The sequence below is a fragment of the Eretmochelys imbricata genome, chromosome 2, assembly GCF_965152235.1.
Source record: "Eretmochelys imbricata isolate rEreImb1 chromosome 2, rEreImb1.hap1, whole genome shotgun sequence".
NCBI lineage: Eukaryota > Metazoa > Chordata > Testudines > Cheloniidae > Eretmochelys > Eretmochelys imbricata.
The window spans coordinates 203,705,387-203,728,598 of record NC_135573.1 but is presented as its reverse complement, the minus strand read 5'-3'; the positions used below and the strand labels follow the sequence as shown (position 1 = coordinate 203,728,598).

Below are 23,212 nucleotides of genomic sequence, written 5' to 3'. Positions count from 1 at the left end.
GCAACAATCTTCTATTCATTGAACTTTTTGAAACTTTGCACTTTTAGAGAGTGGTCAGGGATTGACTCTGTGTACACAAATTTGCAGAGGGAGAATAGGGTTGAGGTCTGTTATTTCTCACCTCTATATATTATTTATTTCTTTTAAAACATTTTTTCCGTTAACAAGCATGTTATCTCTGGAGACACAAATCCACAGTTTGAGAACTGCAAAACTCATTTACAAAACTTTTCTTAAACATTACATGAATATATTCTCATACTATAGAATTAGAATTATAATCCCTATTTCATGATGAGATATCTTTGAGCTATAATGTATCTTAATTAAAACTATCTTGAGATAGGTTTTTCCCTCAAAAAGCATTTTATTAAAAAAAAAGATTTAAATTAAAAAAATCTGATTTTCTATTATTTTTTTAATCATTGATTTTTATCCACCCTAGTATTAATCTGAAGTAGTATTTTATTTGTTCTGTCTTAAAAAGTTTTCAAAAATGCACAAAACAATTCAGATTTCCCATGCCATCCACTTACTAGACATGTTTGTTTTGAGAGAGACAATGTAAGTGTGCTGTTGAGCTTGTCTGTTGGAGAATAAGAATTGGTATCCTAGTACTACAAGAATATAAAAATAAAAGACCGCTCCATGTAAATAATAATCAAATTTGTCACTGAATTTTATTGAAACTCAGAAAATAACTCTAATCAAATTGTTGCTGGAAATCAAAAATACTTAAAGAACAATTTATAATTAAGGACCAACTCCAAGAAGCAGTCCAGTGATTGCAGTGCAGTTTAGTTTGATCTGTAGTTAAAAAACACATGTAGAAGGCAACCAGTTTTTGCTGGTCTCATGGGTAGTCTTTTAAAACTGATTTTGCTGTCGTTAAAGATGCAATATTCATGTCTGATAAATTTATATTTTTATGTGGCACTACAAGTTCTAAATATTAAACACTTGGCAAGGTGGCTTCACATATTAAATCATGAAAACAGAATTCTCCATTTTCACATCCAAATGAATATTTTCCAAATGCAATAATGGGAGAGGCATTTTGCCTTTTCTCTATTAGATTAGGTGCTATATAAAGGGTACCACATAAGTAGTGTTGTGAAATGCATATTTTTTATGAGTGTCCTTTGATTACATGTGAAAATGTTTCAGGAAATTTATTCTGTGGAAATGTATCTGTATATCAAATATTCTATTTGAATGGACCTACAACAATCTAGTAAAAGTACCCCTGCCGCTGCCCATATTAGCAATCTTTGCTAGCACTGGAATGAAAATTAAACAGATTTCCAGAGGTAAAGTACTAGCGAGAAAATTCTCCCTCAGAAACAAAAGAAAACAAAACACCCCACCAAAACTTTTCTATACAAATCTGGAAAAGTAATTATTTGAACCTTGCAGGAGGATACAAATAGAAAAATTGCTGTTCTTGAGATCTGATATCAAAGAGGTTCTTCCATGGGAAGGATTGTGTTAGACCTTACAGATGAGAAGTTTCAGAGTAGCAGCCGTATTAGTCTGTATTTGCCAAAAGAAAAGGAGTACTTGTGGCACCTTAGAGACTAGCAAATTTATTTGAGCATAAGCTTTCGTGAGCTACAGCTCACTTCATTGGGTGAGAAGTTGAGTCCCTTTGCAAGACATGGTCATTTTTCAAACACTCGTAGAAATTTTCTCAGGCTGATTTCTGTCTGAATGGTGCAAGATAATGAACATATGTAGTTGTTTCTCTTTTGAAACTCATTATATATTGCGCTAGTTATTGTCATTCAGGTGAACTTAAACTGGATATGAAGTTGAGGGGAGCTAGCTAAGTGGTATTGTTTTTCTTTAAAAAGTCATTTCTTGCAGTAGTTAATGTATAAGGAAACTTTAGGGTCAAAACAAAACAGAAATGGTGGGTAAATCATTGTTCTAAGGTTTCAGAGTAACAGCCGTGTTAGTCTGTATTCGCAAAAAGAAAAGGAGTACTTGTGGCACCTTAGAGACTAACCAATTTATCTGAGCATACGCTTTCGTGAGCTACAGCTCACTTCATCGGATGCATACTGTGGAAACTGCAGAAGACATTATAGACACAGAGACCATGAAACAATACCTCCTCCCACCTCACTCTCCTGCTGGTAATAGCTTATCTAAAGTGAGCAGGAGAGTGGGGTGGGAGGAGGTATTGTTTCATGGTCTCTGTGTTTATAATGTCTTCTGCAGTTTCCACAGTATGCATCCGATGAAGTGAGCTCTAGCTCACGAAAGCTTATGCTCAAATAAATTGTTAGTCTCTAAGGTGCCACAAGTACTCCTTTTCTTTTTGTTCTAAGGTTGAGGCTGAACCACTATTGCCAACCTGGTCCTCCATGTCTTCACCTGTCCCCTTTAAATTCTTCCTTAAATTCTTATGTGACACCTTCTACATCCCAATAATCTCAGCAAAGACTGTCCCCCAAATCACTACTGTACATCCCAATATTCCCCATCAGACTATCCTGTCTGCTAAAATTATTAAGCTGCCGTAAAGCAGCTAGATATGGCTAGTGGAGAATTTCTCCAGTTCAGGTTGGGAAGAATGTGTATCGGGGATGGTCAGTGGGCAGGATAAGGAGCGAGGAAGAGCTATGTGTGTGTTGTTTTGCCTGTCAGTACTTAGATTGTAAGTTCTGTGAGGACATGACCTGTCTCTTTAATTGTGTATCAGTCTGGCTCTGGTATTTCTAAGGATCCTATCACCATGATATCTAAGCACTCTATTTAATACCGTGTCAGGGATCTACAAATAATTACAAGGACTGCATGAGGGCTCAGGGGAACAGATTATTTCCCACCATCTTGTTAGTAGAATGTGAGATACCTACTTCATCATGCTGCTACTAACAAAATACTATGCATTTTTTACTTTTAAAACCAAAAATTTTGTAGGCATACAAAACCTAAGCTTTGTGATACAGAAAAAAACATTTTTTAAAAATGCCAGATACATAGGTATGCAAACACAATTATTAGCAGTTGTTAATATGTCAGATTTTGCATTTGTGGTGTCAGAGCAAAAGATTTGTTGTCCAACATACCTTCTTTAGATTTTCCTCAATTAATTTTTGAACTTTGATCATAAAGATCTTGCATGTCATATAAACAAGCTCATATTGACTTTTTTTTTTATCCACAGGATGGTACGAAACAAAAGAGAGAACGGAAGAAGACTGTGTCATTTAGCAGCATGCCGACTGAGAAGAAGATCAGTAGTGCAAGTGACTGTATTAATGCAATGGTTGAAGGCTCTGAGCTCAAAAAGTTTCGGTCCAACTCTAGAGTATATCACCGGTACTTTCTTTTAGATGCAGATATGCAGTCCCTGCGTTGGGAACCTTCAAAGAAGGATTCAGAAAAAGCAAAGATTGATATTAAATCAATCAAAGAAGTGAGAACAGGAAAAAATACAGATATATTCCGCAGCAATGGAATTTATGACCAGATATCAGAAGACTGTGCATTTTCCATTATTTATGGAGATAATTATGAGTCTCTAGATCTCGTTGCTAACTCAGCAGATGTTGCAAACATTTGGGTTACTGGGCTAAGATACCTAATTTCTTATGGAAAACATACACTAGATATGATAGAAAGTAGCCAAGATAATATGCGGACTTCATGGGTTTCACAAATGTTCAGTGAAACTGATGCAGATAATTTTGGACATATAGCCCTGTATAAAGCTGTGCAGTTCATAAAAAAATTAAATCCGGGTTTAAAAACAAGTAAAATTGAGCTGAAGTTCAAAGAGTTACATAGATCCAAGGACAAAACTGGTACTGAAATCACAAAGGAAGAATTTATTGAAGTTTTCCATGAGCTTTGTACCCGACCTGAGATCTACTTCTTATTGGTTCAGTTTTCCAGCAATAAAGAATTCCTAGATACCAAGGACCTTATGATGTTTTTAGAAGCAGAACAGGGAATGGCACATGTCACAGAAGAAATAAGCCTTGAAATTATTCACAAATATGAACCATCAAAAGAGGGCCAGGAAAAGGGCTGGCTCTCTATAGATGGTTTTACTAACTATCTTACTTCACCTGACTGTCATATATTTGATCCAGAGCATAAAAAAGTTTGTCAGGATATGAAACAACCTTTATCCCATTATTTCATAAACTCATCTCACAATACATACTTGATAGAGGACCAGTTCCGAGGTCCATCTGATATCACAGGATATATTCGTGCTCTAAAAATGGGTTGCCGAAGTGTTGAATTGGATGTATGGGATGGTCCAGATAATGAGCCTGTAATTTATACAGGACATACAATGACATCACAGATAGTCTTCCGCAGTGTAATTGACATTATTAACAAGTACGCATTTTTTGCTTCAGAATACCCTCTTATTCTGTGTTTAGAAAATCATTGTTCTATTAAGCAGCAGAAAGTAATGGTTCAACACATGAAAATTTTGGGGGACAAGCTACACACACAGTCTCCAAACATAGAAGAGTCTTATCTTCCCTCACCTGACTCACTTAAAGGGAAAATACTAATTAAAGCAAAGAAGCTTTCCTCTAATTGCTCTGGGCAAGAGGGAGATGTTACAGATGAAGATGAAGGAGCAGAAATGTCACAAAGAGTAGGGAAAGAGGGAGCAGAACAACAGAACACTGTGATAGTGAAACGATTTCAGCTTTGCAAAGAGCTTTCCGAATTGGTAAGCATATGTAAATCAGTTCAGTTCAAAGAGTTTCAAGTCTCATTTCAGCTTCAGAAATACTGGGAAGTTTGTTCATTTAATGAAGTGCTTGCTAGCAAATATGCCAATGAATATCCAGGAGATTTTGTAAATTACAACAAACGTTTTCTTGCCAGGGTTTTTCCTAGTCCTATGAGGATTGACTCTAGTAATATGAATCCCCAGGATTTTTGGAAGTGTGGCTGTCAGATAGTAGCCATGAACTTTCAGACACCTGGCCTAATGATGGACCTTAACATTGGTTGGTTTCGACAAAATGGGAATTGTGGCTATGTCCTTCGTCCTGCCATCATGCGAGAGGAAGTATCCTTCTTCAGTGCAAATACAAAAGATACTGTGCCTGGAGTTTCACCTCAACTTCTTCATGTTAAAATTATTAGTGGGCAAAACTTTCCTAAACCCAAAGGGTCAGGTGCCAAAGGTGATGTTGTAGATCCTTATGTATATGTAGAAATTCATGGAATCCCAGCAGACTGTGCAGAAAAAAGGACAAAAACTGTGCATCAGAATGGAGACAATCCAATTTTTGATGAAAGTTTTGAATTTCAAATTAATCTTCCTGAACTAGCCGTCATGCGTTTTGTAGTACTAGATGATGATTACATTGGGGATGAATTTATTGGGCAGTACACTATTCCCTTTGAGTGTTTACAGACAGGCTATAGGCATGTTCCACTGCAATCTTTAACTGGAGAAATTTTAGCACATGCTTTCTTGTTTGTACATGTTGCCATTACTAATCGAAGGGGTGGTGGGAAACCTCATAAACGGGGCCTCTCAGTGAGGAAAGGAAAGAAATCCAGGGAATATGCCTCTATGAGAACATTATGGATTAAGACCATAGATGAAGTATTCAAGAATGCTCTCCAGCCTATACGGGATGCTACGGATTTGAGAGAAAATATGCAGGTACAGTTTTTACGATGAAATTATCAATGTTTTTGCCACAGTTGTACTTTTGCATTATGGTGTGTCTGCAGTGTGTGTTACATAGATATGTAAATGTTAACTGCATTTTATAATAGTATTGATTTATCACGTTTTTATGCTGAACGAATTTAAAAACAGACTCTATTTGAACAGCAGCTGGATGATATTAAGATAACTCCTGGTACAAACACATGGTTTGTGCTACAATTCAAGCCTATTAATTGGCCCTATTTCTTGAGAAGGAATATACTAGATATACTGGAGAAAAAGGTAGAGGCTACTTTTCAGCTTCAAGAACTTACGTAAAAAAGAAGTGCAGGGAGAAAACATTACTAACAATAACAAAACTTGTGAACAGTTTACTATATATTCAAAGACCCCTCATATCTGAAAGAATTCTCAAGGACTCTGTAAATGGAACATAGCATAATGGCTTCCTCATCTCTTTATGAGGTGAAAAATTTCTTCACATCACTAGGAGATCTTTCAAAGAGATCTTTCCCTTCCCAGGATCCAAAAGAGCACTAGTATTTTACAAACACTTTAAATGGGGATGGAGTTACTCCTTCTCCCCTAAAGGGCGTGTTTCAAAGACTGCAATATCAAATAAATTCAGTATCACAGAATGATAGGAAGTAGTGTAGGCTAAGATGCTGGGTTATGGATCCCACTGTTGGATTGCATCTTTTGGGTGTTGATAAAGATTCCTGGTACAAGAACTGATCTAGGACAGAAGTAGAGAAAAATGTAAAGATTAATATTCTGTTTGATGAAGCTTTTAACTATATAAAAACTACAGTAAAAGTCCTAGCACTAAAAAATAAAATTAAGTATAACCGTATCAAAAAAGTTACCTATTAAATCTTCTTATTTTATATGACTTTAAGGAAAAACTCGTTCAGAGAAACGTGCTTGAGGCTCAATTCCAGATTTTAAAAGGGTGTGTGTTTGTACTGTATATCAGTGCAGATAACTTTATTCATAAACAAAAGTTATGTTGAAAGTTGTAATAATGAAAGATTTTAACAGTATTGCAAACTTTAAAGATTATACTTGTTCTTCTGAATTGTATCCAGCAGCTTCCCCATTCCATTCAGTATGATTTATGCCAAAGACATTATTATATGCAAAGATCACAAACAAAATTTGGAGGCATGATTATGACTGGTAAATGAGATTCAGGTTGCAGACTGGATGTGAATCTAATCTGTAATTAAGGAAGGTCTGTTATTCCGTTGTGTACTGTCTAGGAGATTTCTTTTAAGGTGTCTTAATCAAGGATAGCCTGGATCTAAGACTTGAATATACAAAAAGAAGGTGTGCTCGTAACTAGCATGCTATTTTATTTTTCAGAATTGGTGTGTTTTTGAAAAATGTAATTTTATTAGGGTTTTTAGGAGTGCTAGGGAAGGAGTTTTCTTTTATGCATTTCATTCTGTTACTTTGAAAGATGCACTTACATCTTCCCATCTTATTACTAGCATAGCTGGAAATGTCCCCAAGACAAATATAGTTGAGGTGGATGATAGAATAATTTTGATTATTTGAACTGACAGATTTGCATGATGTGTTGCACACTTGTTCTTATGAATTGTGTCCAGTCTCCTACAACTTCCCCATTCCATTCCATAAGCAAAGATTATTAGCAAAATGTGGAGGAATGATTATGACTGATAAATGAGATTCAGATTGCAGACTAGATATGAATTTAATCTGTAATTAACGAGAGGCTCTAATTCCATTTTGTGTATAGGCTAGGAGATTTTTTTAAAGTGCCTTAAGGGGAAACCTGGATCCTAAGACTTGAATTTACAATAAGAAGGTGTGCTTGTAACTAGTATGCTATTTTATTTTTCAGATTGGTGTGTTTTTGAAAAACGTAATTTAGTAGGGTTTTTTAGGGTCAGTGCATGGGAAGGAATTTCCTTGTATGCATTTCATTCTGTTACTTTGAAAGATGTACTTACATCTTCCCAATTTATCAGTAGCGTACCTGGAAATGTCCCCAAGAGGGATATAGTTTAGGTGAATGATAGAATGCTAATTTTGATTATTTTAACTGACAGATTTGCATAATGTGTCTATAAAAATTTAAATTGTAATATAAATATAATCTCCGCTACACCGTGTATAAACTGTCCTAAAAATAAATGAAAAAATCCCATTAAAATACAGACAATTGCAAAATGTATGTCAGGGAATTTGAAATAGTTTAATTTCTTAATTACATATTCATTTACTACTATAATTGCCATGATATAGCAACTAGAAAGACAGACAACTTCGGGTATCTAGGGATTCTAAATATGAAATAGAAAAGTATTTCATGGAATAAAGTACACATAGGAGTATAGTGAACTACACCAAGATTTTGTTTGAGTAATCATTAGAATCCCTTTATCCATACTAGGCCTTTTTTCTGTAGTCAGCAATATTAGTGTTAGTAATACAAAAGCTTGTATCAGTATCACAGCTGAGTGTATGATGTCAGTGATTATACTGGATAGGGTATAGAACATCCACTTTGCTTGGCAGTGCAGAAAATCATGAAAGTCAGCGTGGCCTAGTGGGTAAGACATCAAACTGGGAGCCAGAAGACCTGAATTCTGCTCACCGTCCTGCCACTGACTTGCTATGTACCCTTAGACAAGCCACTTAACTTCTCTGGGTCTTAGTTTTCTTTTCTGTAAAATTGCTGTTTGTAATGTTTATCCACATTTGTAAAGTTTGAGATCTATGAATGAAGATCAGTATAAGGCCTGTCTTTTCAGATGTCCTGTTGTTTTATTAAATTCCAATCTAATTATTACAAATAGCCTTGGTTTACTAAACAGTGAAAACAAATTATTTGAAAGGCAAAATTAATAGATTCCAAGGCCATAAGGAACCATTGTGATCATCTAGTTTGACCTCCTGTGTAACACAGGCCATAGAACTTCCACAAAATAATTCCTAGAACATATTTTCTTAGAAAAATATCCAATCTTGAGTTAAAAATTGTCAGTATTGGATAATCGATCACAACCCCTAGGTTAAATTGTTCCAATGGCTAATTACTCTCACAATTAAAAATTGATGTTAATAGTTGTGTGATGTACCAGTCACTGCACTGGAAATAACTTATGTATACAAATTTATACATAATAGGTTCTTTTTAAAAATAGGTTGAGGTCAACTTGATGTGGATTGTCTGTTAAAAGTGGCCTACGTATTTAAGCCCTGATTCCCATTTACACTAAAACTTTACACCCTTCTGGCAGTATAAAGGGTCTTTCAGAAAGTAAAAATGTCACTCAAGACCTATATGCTATATATGCTATATGTCATATGCTTTAAAATATGTGCAGAATATCCCAAATGACCAAGATAAGAGGAGCACTTGGAACATTTGATACTTAAACTTACTTATTTTTCTCTTACAGGTCCACAAACTCCAGACTTGCCACAGATCGCCACCTCCCACTTGGTGCAACAACCCTAAATTCACTATGGTGGAGAGCACTCCCATCATGGGAGTTGACAGGAGGCTGGAATCATTTTATAGGATTAAGATAAATGGCTGATGTTTACAATATTTCAATGTTTCTTAAGTTTAAACATATATATTTTATATTCTAGCCTACAAAATAAAAATACTATAAACTCTTGGAATATGTATAATATTGGGTTTAACAAGTACTCTTAGAAGGTCATCTAAGTGATAGTGTGACATCACTAGTGGAGTTCAGCGTTCTGGCATCACACCAAGTGGGAGCCAGCAGATCCTCAGCATGTCTGGAGAATGCTGACATACAATAGGTATGTTTAAAGTTACAAATGGACTGACTTGCCCCCTCCACCTTACTAAGTTTATTTGAGACATTCAGCACATAACATTTAAGCAGTTGGATTTAAAAACATTTTAAATACTTTCTGAAACTTTTCAAAAGCTTGTTCAATCAACATGGATTAGTAGTTCATTGTTTTTATATTCATTGACAAATTGAAGTTAATAGTAGCATATTACAACCTCTTTATTCTAAGTAACATTTATTTTCTGTAGCAGGATTTTAAGTCTATTTGAATTTTTAATATCTCTGATAAATAAAATATTGCAAATATCTATGGTACTTTGGAAAACTGCAATTTTTCCAGGACGAAACCATTGATAATTCTACACCATCGCTGGGTTATAACTATTACACAATGAAATATAAGTCTATTAAACTGAATGAATGAGAGATTAAAAAGCATGTTTAACTGTAAAGTAACTTCTTTATTTTCTTTTTAACAGAATGCAGTCGTTTCATTCAAAGAATTATGTGGCCTTTCTCCTGTAGCAAATCTTATGCAGTGTATTCTGGCAGTGTCTACCCGCTTGGTTGGACCTGAGAGTACACCACTGGTACTACTGAATCTCAGTGATCAGTATCCCACTATGGAGATACAAGGGACTGTTCCAGAGGTCTTGAAAAAGATTGTAACTGCGTATGACATAGTGAGTAGTCCTTTGTGGTTTATGTATGCTGCTTGAAAGACTTTCTTTTTATAATATACTGTACCATGCCTGTTTTGAAAGGTCATTCTAATCTATGACTTCCTATTTCATACTTCATTACTTGTGCTTGAAAATTTATTCCCATGAACATTCAGCATCTGACACTGTTTTTATGTGCGGTGAATGTAAAAATTAATACCTCTCACCTCATGCAAATTCACAAGACTTTGTATTAGTGTATGTAAATATGAAATTTAACTGTTTACGTATTAACTTGTAACTTTTTGCATATTGATAGCTTTTTCACGGGTGCATAGTGATTTGTTACATTACATTTTTGAATTTATAGAGCTGTAGTTCTTTTCACCGTTGATTCAAAGAGTAGAAAATGTTAATGTTTTTAGGAACTGTGATTTTATGAGCAGCGTGATACTGTTGAAATCCTCATTTTTTTTTCATATATATATATATGTTGCATCTGTCCCTGTACGTCTCATTTATTTTGGCAGTTGTACATTCTATAATCAGCTCTAATTTTCACTTTAGCTGTTCTAAACTTTAGCAAATCTGTAGATGGTGTCTTTAGAAACTAGAAATATTCAGAAATACATAAAAATATCAAAAGTATACTGCATGGGGAAAGAAAGAACTGTGTAAAAAAAGACTAAAGGATATGAATGCTGTAGCAGAGTGATGAATTATGTAGTTTACATTATGTATATATAAGGAGGAAAATCCAACAGTTTAAAACCTCCACCTGATTTCAGTTGCAGAAATATGACATGGGGAAGAGACAATCTGTCACATAGGGTTAGAGCTTTTGATTTTTTTAAATGAACTCCTCTAAAATTGGAATATGATGATATGTAGATATTCTCTTCCAGGATTTTTCTATTAGTGTTGTGTTTTCAAACAAAACAGCGCAACTGTTTCCCTTTTTAAAAAAATTAGAAAATTGAACCATTAACCTAGGATCTGAAAATATGTATATGGAGTTACATTTTAGAGCTAATTTCCTGGCACAAATAGCTTTGGAATAGTAACCATACCAGACCCTTCATACTTACAGGAGCTCACATGGTATTACTGTTTGTAGAAAGAAAAATTAGTTAACTAGGAGTTCAGGTAGAACTATGGGATCGGTGCATGGCTCAGTGATGTAAACACAGGTGCAGTTTGGTTTAAACGATACCATACTGTGTAATTACTGTAAGATTAGGATATTATAGTACAAAGTGTTCTTAATTGTTGGGATTACAGATAAATCACAGATAAAATGAACCTCTGTTGTTGTCCATGGAAAATGTGTCTAAATGTCTGGTTGTTCTGAGGTTGGTGACAATGGGAGCACAGTTGCTCCTTTCTGGGCATTTCTATACTATCCATAAATTTGGAATATCTGGATTTTTAGAATTAGGATTTTTTTAAATGGTAATTCTCTTAAAGAATTTTCAAAAAAGGGTCATTGTTATGTCTATTCAACCTTAACTCCAGGGTGGTGAAATTATTTGCCTGGGCATTTCAACTGTTCCAAAAAAAAAAAAAAAAAAAAAGGATTTCTCAGTGACAGAACTCCCAGAAAACTTTGCAAGTTGCACCAAGATAGACCTTTCCTTCCCAGAGAGTTTCATACCTCCTCTTTCTTTCTTTCTTTCTTTCTTTCTTTCTTTCTTTCTTTCTCATATTCCTCTTACCATGAGGCTTTGTCTTTCATGTGGCTTTTCCTTTCCTCTTTTAGTCTGTGCATTGTTGGAATATAAAGCGTGCTTTGACTTGATGCATGCTTTATAGAAAACCAGCAGAAATAAAGAATTCATTATGTACATATAAAAGGAGATCATATCTGCAAAGTTGTACACACAAATCATCTCCTTCCCCAAAAAAAGATAAAGGCAACAACACATGCCAGGATCAGCAGGGAAAAAAGTGGAATTTCTAGAGCAAAGCGATTTTGAAGATATGATAAAAAATGAGACACACTTCATTTTTTGGAACCTCTTTATCTTGGAAATCCCTTGTCTAATTTGACAGAAACATTTCAGAAAATTTTTTATTGTGGGCTGAGAACTAATGGTAAAATTTCACATGGTTACATTTGAATCTAATGGATGTCATGGGATACACAGGCCCTTTTAAGGTTCATAAGCAGATTCCTCCTTCTTCGAGTGCTTGCTCATGTTGATTCCGTTGTCGGTGTGCGCACGCCCATGAGCACAGTCGTCGGGGGTTTTTGCCTTAGCAGTCTCCGTAGGGCCAGCTGTGTCGCCCCCTTGAGTGCTGCACTCATGCACTCATAGATCAGGTGCTGCCGGCCCTACACCCTCTCAGTTCATTTTCACCGCCCGTGGTGGTCAGTCAGAGTGCCTTTCCTTGCTCATCAAGGGCTAGCGGTTTTTCTTATCTCAAACTGTGTGCCTTAAGGCTTTGTATATAGTTATTATTTGTGTTAAGTACCTGTTTATTGTAGTAGTTTGTTAGTAGTTAGGTCCCAGTGGGGACTCTGACTCCGATGGGGCATGTCCCGGTCTTCGGGTTTTAAGCCCTGCAAATCCTGTAACTGGTCTATGCCTGTTAGCAACCCCATGGCAGCTGTCTCAAGTGCTAGAGGGAAGTGCACATTAAAGAGAGGTGCTGGATTGGTAAAAACTTTCAGCCTCGCACGCAGAAGGAGTGGGACATCCGGCTCAGAGCTTTTCTTATGGAGTCTGCTCAGCATCGGTATGAAGTACGCCACCGGGGCCCACCCGGCACCACTTTATGTCGCTGGTACCAAAGAAGAGGGCAAAGAAGCACAGCTCCCCACCGCCGTCAGAGAAGGGCCAGTTGACAGTAAGCAAAGAACCTGCCCCAGATCACCCGTCCACCCCAGAGCCCTGCAGTCGGCCCTCTCTAGTTGGGACCGTTAGTGCAGTAAAAGGTCCTCCTCCAATTCCTGCAAGTTGAGACTGGACCAACTTCCCCACTGGCACCAATGCCTTTGAGAGCTCAGGCAATGAAGGAGCAGAAGCCGCCTGTGCTGCCAGTGAATCTAGTGCTGCAGGCTTTGGCTAAGGCTCCCCAAGAGGGCAAGCCAGCCGATGTAGCTCCCCAGGGAGTGGTGGAGCACCGCCGATCCCTTGAGACGATGGCGTGCTCTTCACCTTTGCACTGCTTGACACCAGTGCCATTGTCGAGATTGGCACAGACTCACCGTCAGTCACCGTCCCCACAGTCATGGTCGCCGTCATCTCAACGCGGCTTGCCGAGAGAGAGGCATCAATCCCCCTATTACCGGTGCCGGTCACCATCCTGGAAGTTGTCCTATCACCAATCCCATCTCCTTCCCGCCTCCAAGCTCCTCGGCACTGTCCCCGGTCACCGCACCGTCGGTACCAGTCCCCTCAGGCGGGGCACCAGTCCCTGGTGTCAGTGGCCTCTACGGCCCCTCCATGGTCTCCAGAAGGGGACTCCTCTGGATCTCAGGGCCGCTTCAGCCCATCGCCTCATACCCAGTGACAAGATTGGATGTCCAAGCCAACATTGGTGATACCGGGACAATGGCAGCCAGGCAAGTGGCCAGCGCAGTGGCCATGTTGGAATGCCTGGGGGGTTCTGCTCATGGTGATGCCCCTTCGGTCCACTCGTTGGCCGCTGCCACAGAACAGCAGCCATCGGCAGCAGGTCCGGTACCAGAAGCACACCCGGTGGCTGAGTCTCAGGAGCCTGTGCCTACCCCCAAGCCATCCTCCCCAGCGGAGGAGGAAGACCAGTCTCCCCCTCCACCGTTGCAGTCCTCCTACAAGGCAATTGTGGTACGCTCCAGAGCCGGCCTGCCTGATGATGTTAAAAACCACCAGGTCTTATTTCAGTGATTGTCTGAAAACTTGGGCCTGGAAGTGGAGTTGATGGCTGAACAGGAGGACACCCTGTTCAACGTCCTGTCAGCCTCGACCCCTACCCATGTCGCACTACCGGCATGAAAGGGTCTTCAGAATTGCCAGGGCCATTTGGCAGATGCCCTCCTCCATCCCTCCCACCTCAAACCATGCTGAGAAAAAGTACTTTGTCCCAGCCAAAATTTTGAGTATTATTATACCCAGCTTCCCCCCAGCTTGTTGGTGATCTCCACAGCCAATGAAAAGGAGAGACAGGGGCACTCTAGTTCCACCTCAAGAAATAAGGAGGCCAGGCGACTGGACTTGTTTGGAAGAAAAATTTATTCCACTCTAAGTCTACAGTTTCGGGTGGCGAACCTCTTGGGCCATTATAACTTCAATTTATGGGACATTCTCCATAAGTTTGAGGAGTCCCTCCCACAAGACTGGGTCCAAGAATTTGTCACTCTGGTGCAGGAAGGTACCATGGCAACCTGGTGTGCCCTTCAGATGGCGTGGATATGGCAGTCTTGGCAGCCAGGATGGTGGTGTCCACGATGGCGATGAGCTTCTGGCTTCAAACCACTGGACTCTCCCCGGAGATGCAGAACTCCATTCAAGACCTCCCTTTCAATTGGAACAGTCTGTTCTGTGATCATATGGATGCAAGGCTGCATGGAATGAAGGACACCAAAGCCAACCTCTGTTCACTGGGCATTCACACGCCACAGTCAGCACGTAAGCATTTCTGGCCACCCCCACCACCAAGGTCATAGCAGCCTTGTTCTGGGCTTGCTAGAAGAAGGGACAGGGACATCGCATTTAGTTGTCACTGCCCTTCTGTCTCCCACTGTGCAGCCTGCCCAGGCCAACCATTCTGCAGGGCAGAAGCATTTGTTTTGATGGCATGTTTGAGAGTGACACTCCAGCTAATTCCCCAGATCCACTGCTACATTTCCTCAACCACCTTTTCCCCATCACTGTGCCTGGTTGCAGGTTACATCAGGCCATGGGGTCCTGGTCATAATAGCTCGTGTCTATACCCTGCAATTTTTAGCCCCCCCTCCCCACTTCCTCGTCCCTCTTCAGGGACCCTTCTCACAAGCAACTCCTCATTTAGGAGGTCAAGAACCTGCTGCATCTGGGGGCCATGGAGGGGCATGAAAGGAAAGGGGTTCTACTCCTGCTATTTCCTAATCCCGAAAGCAAAAGGGGGCCTCAGAGCCATCATGGACCTGCATCGCCTCAACAAGTCTCTCAAGAAGTTGAAGTTTCTCATGGTCTCCCTGACTGCCATCATCCCATCCTGGATACGGAACACGGGTACATCGCTCTCAACTTGAAAGACGCTTACTTCCATATTTCTATATTCCCAGGCCACAGGTGCTTACTCCATTTTATGGTGGGAGGACACCATTTCCAGTTCACGGCACTCTCTTTGGCTCTGAGGATGTTCACAAAGTGCACCTCAGACATCCGGGGGGGGGTCCACTTGTTTCCGTACCTCAACAACTAGCTCATCAAGGGCAAGTCTCTGGATCAGGTGCAGAGGAGCCTCGACCTGGTGCACTCCACTTGCTGTGACCTGGGCCTGTTGATAAACACAGAAAAGTCCACATTAACGCCAGTCCAATGCATAGAGGTCATCTGGGACATTCTTGACTCCACGCGGGCCAGGGCCTTCCTTCCAGAAGAATGTTTTTGGGTCATGGTGGATCTAATCTGCCATTTAAGGAACCACCTGCTCACTACAGCCCACACCTGCCTACATCTGATGGGGCACATGGCCACATGCATGTACGTGTCAGCCATGCTCAACTCCATCTGCGGCCTCTGCAGGTGTGCCTGGACTCTGTCTATATCCCCAATAGGCACTCCCTGGACCAAATGGTTATGGTGATGAGCCATGTCATTTTGTCCCTCAATTGGTGGCTAGTTGGTGCTGCAGGGGGTTCCCTTTGCGATACCGTCCCCATTGCTTACCCTGGTCTCCAACGCCTCGAATCCGGGCTGGGGAACCCAGCTGGGTGAGCTCAGCACTCAGGGCCGTTGGCTATGGGACAATCTAGCCCTCCTTATCAATGCCTGGCCTGCCAGGTGTTTTTGCCTCACCTGAAAGGCAAGGCGGTGCAGGTCCTGACAGACAATACCGCCACGATGTATTACATCAACAGGCAGGAGGGGGCCCTTTGTCAGGAGGCGCTCAGCCTTTGGGACTTCTGTGTGCAGCATGCCATTCGTCTAATCACCGCCCATTTACCCAGCTCCAAGAATGTCCTAGCAGATCGCCTCAACAAGACCTTCTCGTCTCGCCAGGAGTGGTCTCTCCATCTGGAGGTGGTCAATGTAATCTTCCAAAGGTGGGGAACTCCCCAGGTGAACCCGTTCATGTCCAGGCAGAACAGGAAGAGACACCAGTTTTGCTCCATCCAGGGTCTGGACAAAGGTTCCCTTTCGGACCTCATCCTTTGGTCAGGGGCACTCATGTATGCCTTTCTGCCGGTGCCATTGATCCACAGGGTCCTGGTGAAAGTCAAGCAGGACAGAGCAAGAATCATCCCCGTGACCCCATCAGTACTGGTTCAGCATGCTGTTGTACCTGTCGACAGCCGCCCCTCTTCAGCTGTTTCTTTAACCAGATCTGCTGTTGCAGTACCCCGACAACCTGCTGCATCTGAACCTGGCGGCGCTGCACCTGACAGCTTGGCTGAGCATGGACAAAAGGGCATGTTTGGCCCATGTTCAGCAAGTTTTACTCAGCAGTAGGAAATCCTTCAACCAGGACAACTTACCTGGCAAAATGGAAAAGATTCCAATATTGGGCCTGGGAGCAGCGCCTTTGGGCCTCACTGGCCTCGCTTCAGGACATCCTGGATTAAATGCTGCATCCGAAGCTTCAACAGTTGTCCCTCTCTTCCATCAAAGTCCACCTGGGGGCTATCTCTTTGCTATATCCCCTGGTCCAGGACAGGTTTCTCTTTGCCCATCCCATGACAGCGTGATTCTTGAAAGAGCTGGAGCGCTTCTACCCACACGTCCAGGAACTGGTCCCCCCTTGGGACCTGAATCTTGTGCTGTCCAGGCTCACGGGTCATCTCTTCGAACCCTGGGCTTCCTGGTCCCTCCTGCTTCTCTCCTGGAGGGTTTCTTTCTTGGTCGCTATAACATTGACCCATAAGGTGTCAGAGATCAGGGCTCACTTTAGAACTGTCCTATATGGTCTTCAAGGACAAAGGTCAGCTGTGCCCGCACCTGGCATTTCTGAACAAGGTCATGTCCCAGCTAGTTCGAGAAAATGCTGGCTTCAGCAGAGCAGTGCTACAATCTGCAATGCCTTGAACTCTGAGCCCACCTCCAAGGATTCTGCTTGGGAGTCACCTACAATGGTATCAACATGAGCAAGCATTTGAAGAATTAAAAACGGTTACCCACCTTTTCGTAACTCTTGTTCTTCGAGATGTGTTGTTCATGCCCATTTCATTACCTGCCTTCCTGCCCCTCTGTTGGAGTTGTCAGCAAGAGGGAACTGAGAGGGCGTAGGGCCGGCAGCGCCTGATATACCAGGGCATGAGCGTGACACTCAACGGGGCAACACAGCTGGCCCTAGGGATACCGCTAAGTCAAACATCTCCAATGACTGCGCACGTGAGCACGCGCACACCTAGAATAGAATCGACACGAACAACCCATCTTGAAGAACAACAGTTATAAAAAGGTGGGTAACCATTTTTGTTGGCAGCCATATTAGTATCCTAGTTTCTGGCAGGGTGTAATGGGAAATAAAGGGGACTATATAAACATTAGCCTTTTCACTAGATGGAGGAGAGACATGAAGGGGATCCAGCCTGTGCTTTGTAATTATTTAATGGGGTGGACACCTCAGAGGAGAGTCTGAAACTGACTTTGACACTAGATACATTTTCTTACATTTTGGGGCAAGTTGAAATTAAGATGCTCAGGCAAGGACACTTTCTGTTCACAAATTCCAAGGACATTCTTTTTTTTTGTTTTTTGGCCTGCTACTGTTAAGTTAGGAGGTAGTTGTGAAAATTAGGTATATAATGGGAAGACAAATTCAGTCTTAACTTAGAGAGAGACTATCACTCTCCATAATAATAATTTCTTACTTTTTTTACTTTGTGCTAGCATGTGCCTCACAGTCTGTTCAGAATTATGTATTAACAGAGTTGCTCCAATTTGTCATTTACTATCAATGTGAAATCAGGATGATAGCAAATATTACCTTGTGAATGTTTTTCAAACAAACCTTGGTTACCATGGTAAGTGCATAGGCTATCTTTGGTTTACATTGTTTTTTCATTCTGGAAGTGGCATGTGGTTAATATGGAAATTTCAAAGCACCCACTGTTTCAGGGTCAGTCTATCTCAGATAGATACAGTAATTTAATATTTAATAGTTCTTTGACAGAAATATTTTCTCGGCTGTAAAAACTACAGTAAACATTTACCCTAGCAAAGTGACCAACAGTTATTCAGTAGAATTTGTTTGCACAGTGAGTGACTAGAGGGCTCTATATATTTGCTCAATAAACTATGATAGGATGCAAGTCTTCTTCAATGAAAGAGTTAGTCTGCAATAAAGTAATTACTAAAGAGTACAGAACTACAGGGATAAAACTGGTGAAAAGTCTTTAGTACAATACAGGAACAGTATAGTTATTAAAGAAACACTGAGTCAAGTAAGCATGACTTAATTAGAACATCCCAGGACACTTGTTATTATACATATTCTTAACAAAAAGATACAATGCATAAAAAAGGTTATTCTAGTCAGTCAGCATTCACTACAGTGTCATTGAAATTTTGGGTATGTTTTACTACGCATTTGAAGTCAGTGGAAAGACATCTGTTATCTTTGGTGGTAGTTGAATTGGATGCTTAATGTGTATTGTGGGTAAAGTGGACATTTAGTAAGGAAATAGAAATGATAAACACAGGAGCTAAAATACTGGTTCCATAGAAGACAGTGGAGATTTTGCCATTGACTTCATTGGGACCAGAATTTTACCCAGGAATTTTAAAAAGGAGGATGTTCCATATTTGTCTACAATATAGTGAGTCAGGGCATGTTTTCAGAATATTAATTTTAAAAGTAATGAGAATAACCTAAGTCTGTTTCCCAGAATACTGAGATGCTTATTTTCCTAGGTTGATGACTCTGCGAAAGACTCCTGAATGTAATCTGTACACTTTATAAAAGCATCAGGATATTTTGGTTAGGGACTGGGTAAAGGGGACATTTCATAGTATTTTTTCACCATTTAACAATGTGGGTTTTTTTCCCCCTCAAGTTCATGAAGTGCAGCTTCCTCTATGTGATACTTCATCATGCACTCGGCTGGTGTCATCACACCCATCACTGAACAGTGTTGCAGACTGAAGCCTGGAGATACGGCAAGTGGTTCTTCCACACCATTGCATTTTTTTCTTAATATCATATACCCTACAGGATAAACAATAGGAATAGTGAAAAAAATTTAAAACTGTGCAATGGCAAGGAAAAGAATACTGATTTTGTCCCCAGTCTGCAGCAATGTGATGAGAGCGATGATATCAGCAAAGTGCATGCTGGGGCATCATACAAAGGAAACCACCTATTACAGAGAACCTGTCTGTCTGGATGAAGACCCTAATCTAACAAGTATTACTGAAACCTGGTTAGATAATATGCTTGACCTGTTTTGACACAGTTGGTATCAGTCAAGTTTTTGGTACAGTATGAGCCTAAGGGGATTGGAGAAGGGGTGGTGTTTCTGTACCATGTAGGTGGTCTCCTAGCCTAAAACTGGATCAGTTGGAGCTGGGGGTGTGAGTTCCAGATCAAGTAGACATATGCATGCTAGCTGTCACCCAGATAGCTCACAGAAAATAGAAATGTAGCCATAGTAGCATGGGCTGATGCCCACATGCTGCTGCGAGCGGCAGTATAGGCTAGCTGCCCTGGATATGTATCCAGAGAGTCTGGGCAACTTTGTAGTTGGGATGGCTAGCCCATGCTACTGCTTGCCACTGCCTGTGCTACTGCAGCCACACTATTATTTTTAGGATGTGACCTCAATAAAACCTCACACAAGTATGTCTACTCGAGCTGGGAATCATACACCCAGCTTCATGTATAGATGTAACCATAGTTTATTCATTTTGTATGAGAGTCCTAGGGTAGGGTCAAGCTGGGCTAGTCTTGGTTTATTAATTATCTTTCTCCAAACCCAAATCTTTGTCAGTTGACATTAGAGAAAAGGTGTTGAAGACACTATAACTGATGGTGCTCAGTGACTTCAGCATCCATGTGGATGATGAATCCTTAGCATCAGTTCAGGGCTTTATGGCTACCAGGGTGACTATGGGGTTATCAAAGCTCAGTTCATGTAGCTGGTCACATACTTGATCAAGTGTTTGACCTTGAGTCAGTAGTAATGACTATAATGTAATTACGTTTAGTAACCTTTTCAGGGGGGAACAACAAAGAAGCCCACCACAGTAGCATTTAACTTCAAAAAGGGGAGGTAGGCAGAAATGAGGGAGCTAGTTAAATTCAAGGAAAACAAGACCATTGCAGAGAAGCTAAATTAATTCTTTCATTGGTCTTCTTCACTGCAAAGGATGTGAGGGAGGTTCACACACCTGAGCCATTCTTTTTAGGTGACAAATCTGAGGACCCAGACTGAGGTATCAATAGAGGAGGTTTTGATAAATTAAACAGTAATAAGTCACCAAGACCAGATGGCATTCATCCCAAGAGTTCTGAAGGAAATCAAATATGAAATTTCAGAACTACAAGCTGTGTTATGTAACCTGTCACTTAAATCAGCTTTTGTACTGGATGACTGGGGAATAACATGATGCCAGTTTTTAAAAAACGCTGCAGAGACAATCCTGGAAATTACACGTCAGTAAGCCTAATTTCAGTACCAGGCAAATTGATTGAAACTATAGTAAAGAACAGAATTATCAGACACATCGATGAACACAATTGTTGGGGAAGAGGCGACATGGCTTTTCTAAAGGGAAATCATGCTTCACCAGTCTATTAGAATTCTTTGATGGTGTCAGTAAATGTGGACAAAGTTGATCCAGTGGATATAGTGTACTTGGAATTTCAGAAAGATTTTGGCCTGTCAAGGGATAAGAGGGAAAGTCCTCTCATAGATCAGTAACTGGTGAAAAGACAGGAAACAAAGGGTAGGACTAAATGGTCAGTTTTCAGAATGTAGAGGATGGTAAATAGCAGTGTCCCATAGTGATCTGTACTGGGAGCAGTGCTGTTAAACATATTCACAAATGATTTTGAGAAAGGGTAAAGAGTGAGGTGGCAAAGTTTGCAGGTGATACAAAATTACTCAAGATAGTGAAGTCCAAAGCTAATTGTAAAGAGTTACAAACAGATCTCACAAAACTAGCTGACCAGGCAACAAAATGGCAGATGAAGTTCAGTGTTGATAAATGCGAAGTAATGCACATTGGAGAAAACAATTCCTGCGATACCTACAAAATGATGGAGTCTAAACTAGCTGTTTCTTAAGAAAGAGATCTTGAAGTCATCATGGATATTTCTCTGAAAACATCCACTCAATATTCAATGGCAGTCAAAGAAGCTAACAGAATTTAAGGAACCATTAGTAAAGGGACAGATAAGAAGACAGTAAATATAATAATGCCACTATATAAATCCATGGTACGTCCACACCTTGAATGCTGGCAGTTCTGGTCACCTCATCTGAAAAAAGCGTTATTAGAAATGGAAAAAGTACAAAGAAGGGCAACAAAAATGTTAGGCGTATGGAATAGCTTCCATATGAGGAGAGATTCAAAAGACTGGGACTGTTCAGCTTAGAGAAGAGACAACTAATAGAGAATATGATTTAGAGGTCGATAAAATCATGAATGGTGCGGAAAAAGTAAATAAAGAAGTGTTATTTACCCCTTCACATAACACAAGAACCAGAAATTAATAGGCAGCAGGTTTAAAAGGATCATAGAATCATAGAATATCAGGGTTGGAAGGGACCTCAGGAGGTCATCTAGTCCAACCCCCTGCTCAAAGCAGGACCGATCCCCAATTAAATCATCCACCCAGGGCTTTGTCAAGCCTGACCTTAAAAACTTCTAAGGAAGGAGATTCCACCACCCCCCTAGGTAACGCATTCCAGTGTTTCACCACCCTCCTAGTGAAAAAGTTTTTCCTAATATCCAACTTAAATCTCCCCCACTGCAACTTGAGACCATTACTCCTTGTTCTGTCATCTGCTACCACTGAGAACAGTCTAGATTCATCCTCTTTGGAACCCCCTTTCAGGTAGTTGAAAGCAGCCATCAAATCCCCCCCTCATTCTTCTCTTCCATAGACTAAACATCCCCAGTTCCCTCAGCCTCTCCTCATAAGTCATGTGTTCCAGTCCCCTAATCATCTTTGTTGCCCTCCGCTGGACTCTTTCCAATTTCTCCACATCCTTCTTGTAGTGTGGGGCCCAAAACTGGACACAGGACTCCAGATGAGGCCTCACCAGTGTTGAGTAGAGGGGAACGATCACGTCCCTCGATCTGCTGGCCCCTTCTTATACATCCCAAAATGCTATTGGCCTTCTTGGCAACAAGGGCACACTGTTGACTCATATTCAGCTTCTCGTCCACTGTAACCCCTAGGTCCTTTTCTGCAGAACTGCTGCCGAGCCATTCAGTCCCTAGTCTGTAGCGGTGCATTGGATTCTTCCGTCCTAAGTGCAGGACTCTGCACTTGTCCTTGTTGAACCTCATCAGATTTCTTTTGGCCCAATCCTCTAATTTGTCTAGGTCCCTCTGTATCCTATCCCTACCCTCCAGCGTATCTACGTCTCCTCCCAGTTTAGTGTCATCTGCAAACTTGCTGAGAGTGCAATCCACACCATCCTCCAGATCATTTATGAAGGTATTGAACAAAACCGGCCCCAGGACCGACCCTTGGGGCACTCCACTTGATACCGGCTGCCAACTAGACACAGAGCCATTGATCACTACCCGTTGAGCCCGACAATCTAGCCAGCTTTCAATCCACTTTATAGTGCATTCATCCAGCCCATACTTCTTTAACTTGCTGGCAAGAATCCTGTGGGAGACTGTGTCAAAAGCTTTGCTAAAGTGAAGGAACAACACGTCCACTGCCTTCCCTTCATCCACAGAACCAGTTATCATAAGGAAGTATTT

General features: G+C 40.6%; 1 protein-coding gene across 1 annotated transcript in view; it reads left to right on the top strand.

Annotated features, from left to right (window-relative positions):
• PLCL2 (phospholipase C like 2) overlaps nt 1–23,212 on the top strand; it is a 185,163-nt gene that overhangs the window by 100,873 nt on the left and 61,078 nt on the right. The window contains exons 2-3 of the mRNA XM_077811295.1: nt 3,176–5,659; nt 9,954–10,157. Coding sequence (XP_077667421.1) covers nt 3,176–5,659; nt 9,954–10,157 — 2,688 coding nt within the window. The remainder of the gene's footprint in view (nt 1–3,175; nt 5,660–9,953; nt 10,158–23,212) is intronic.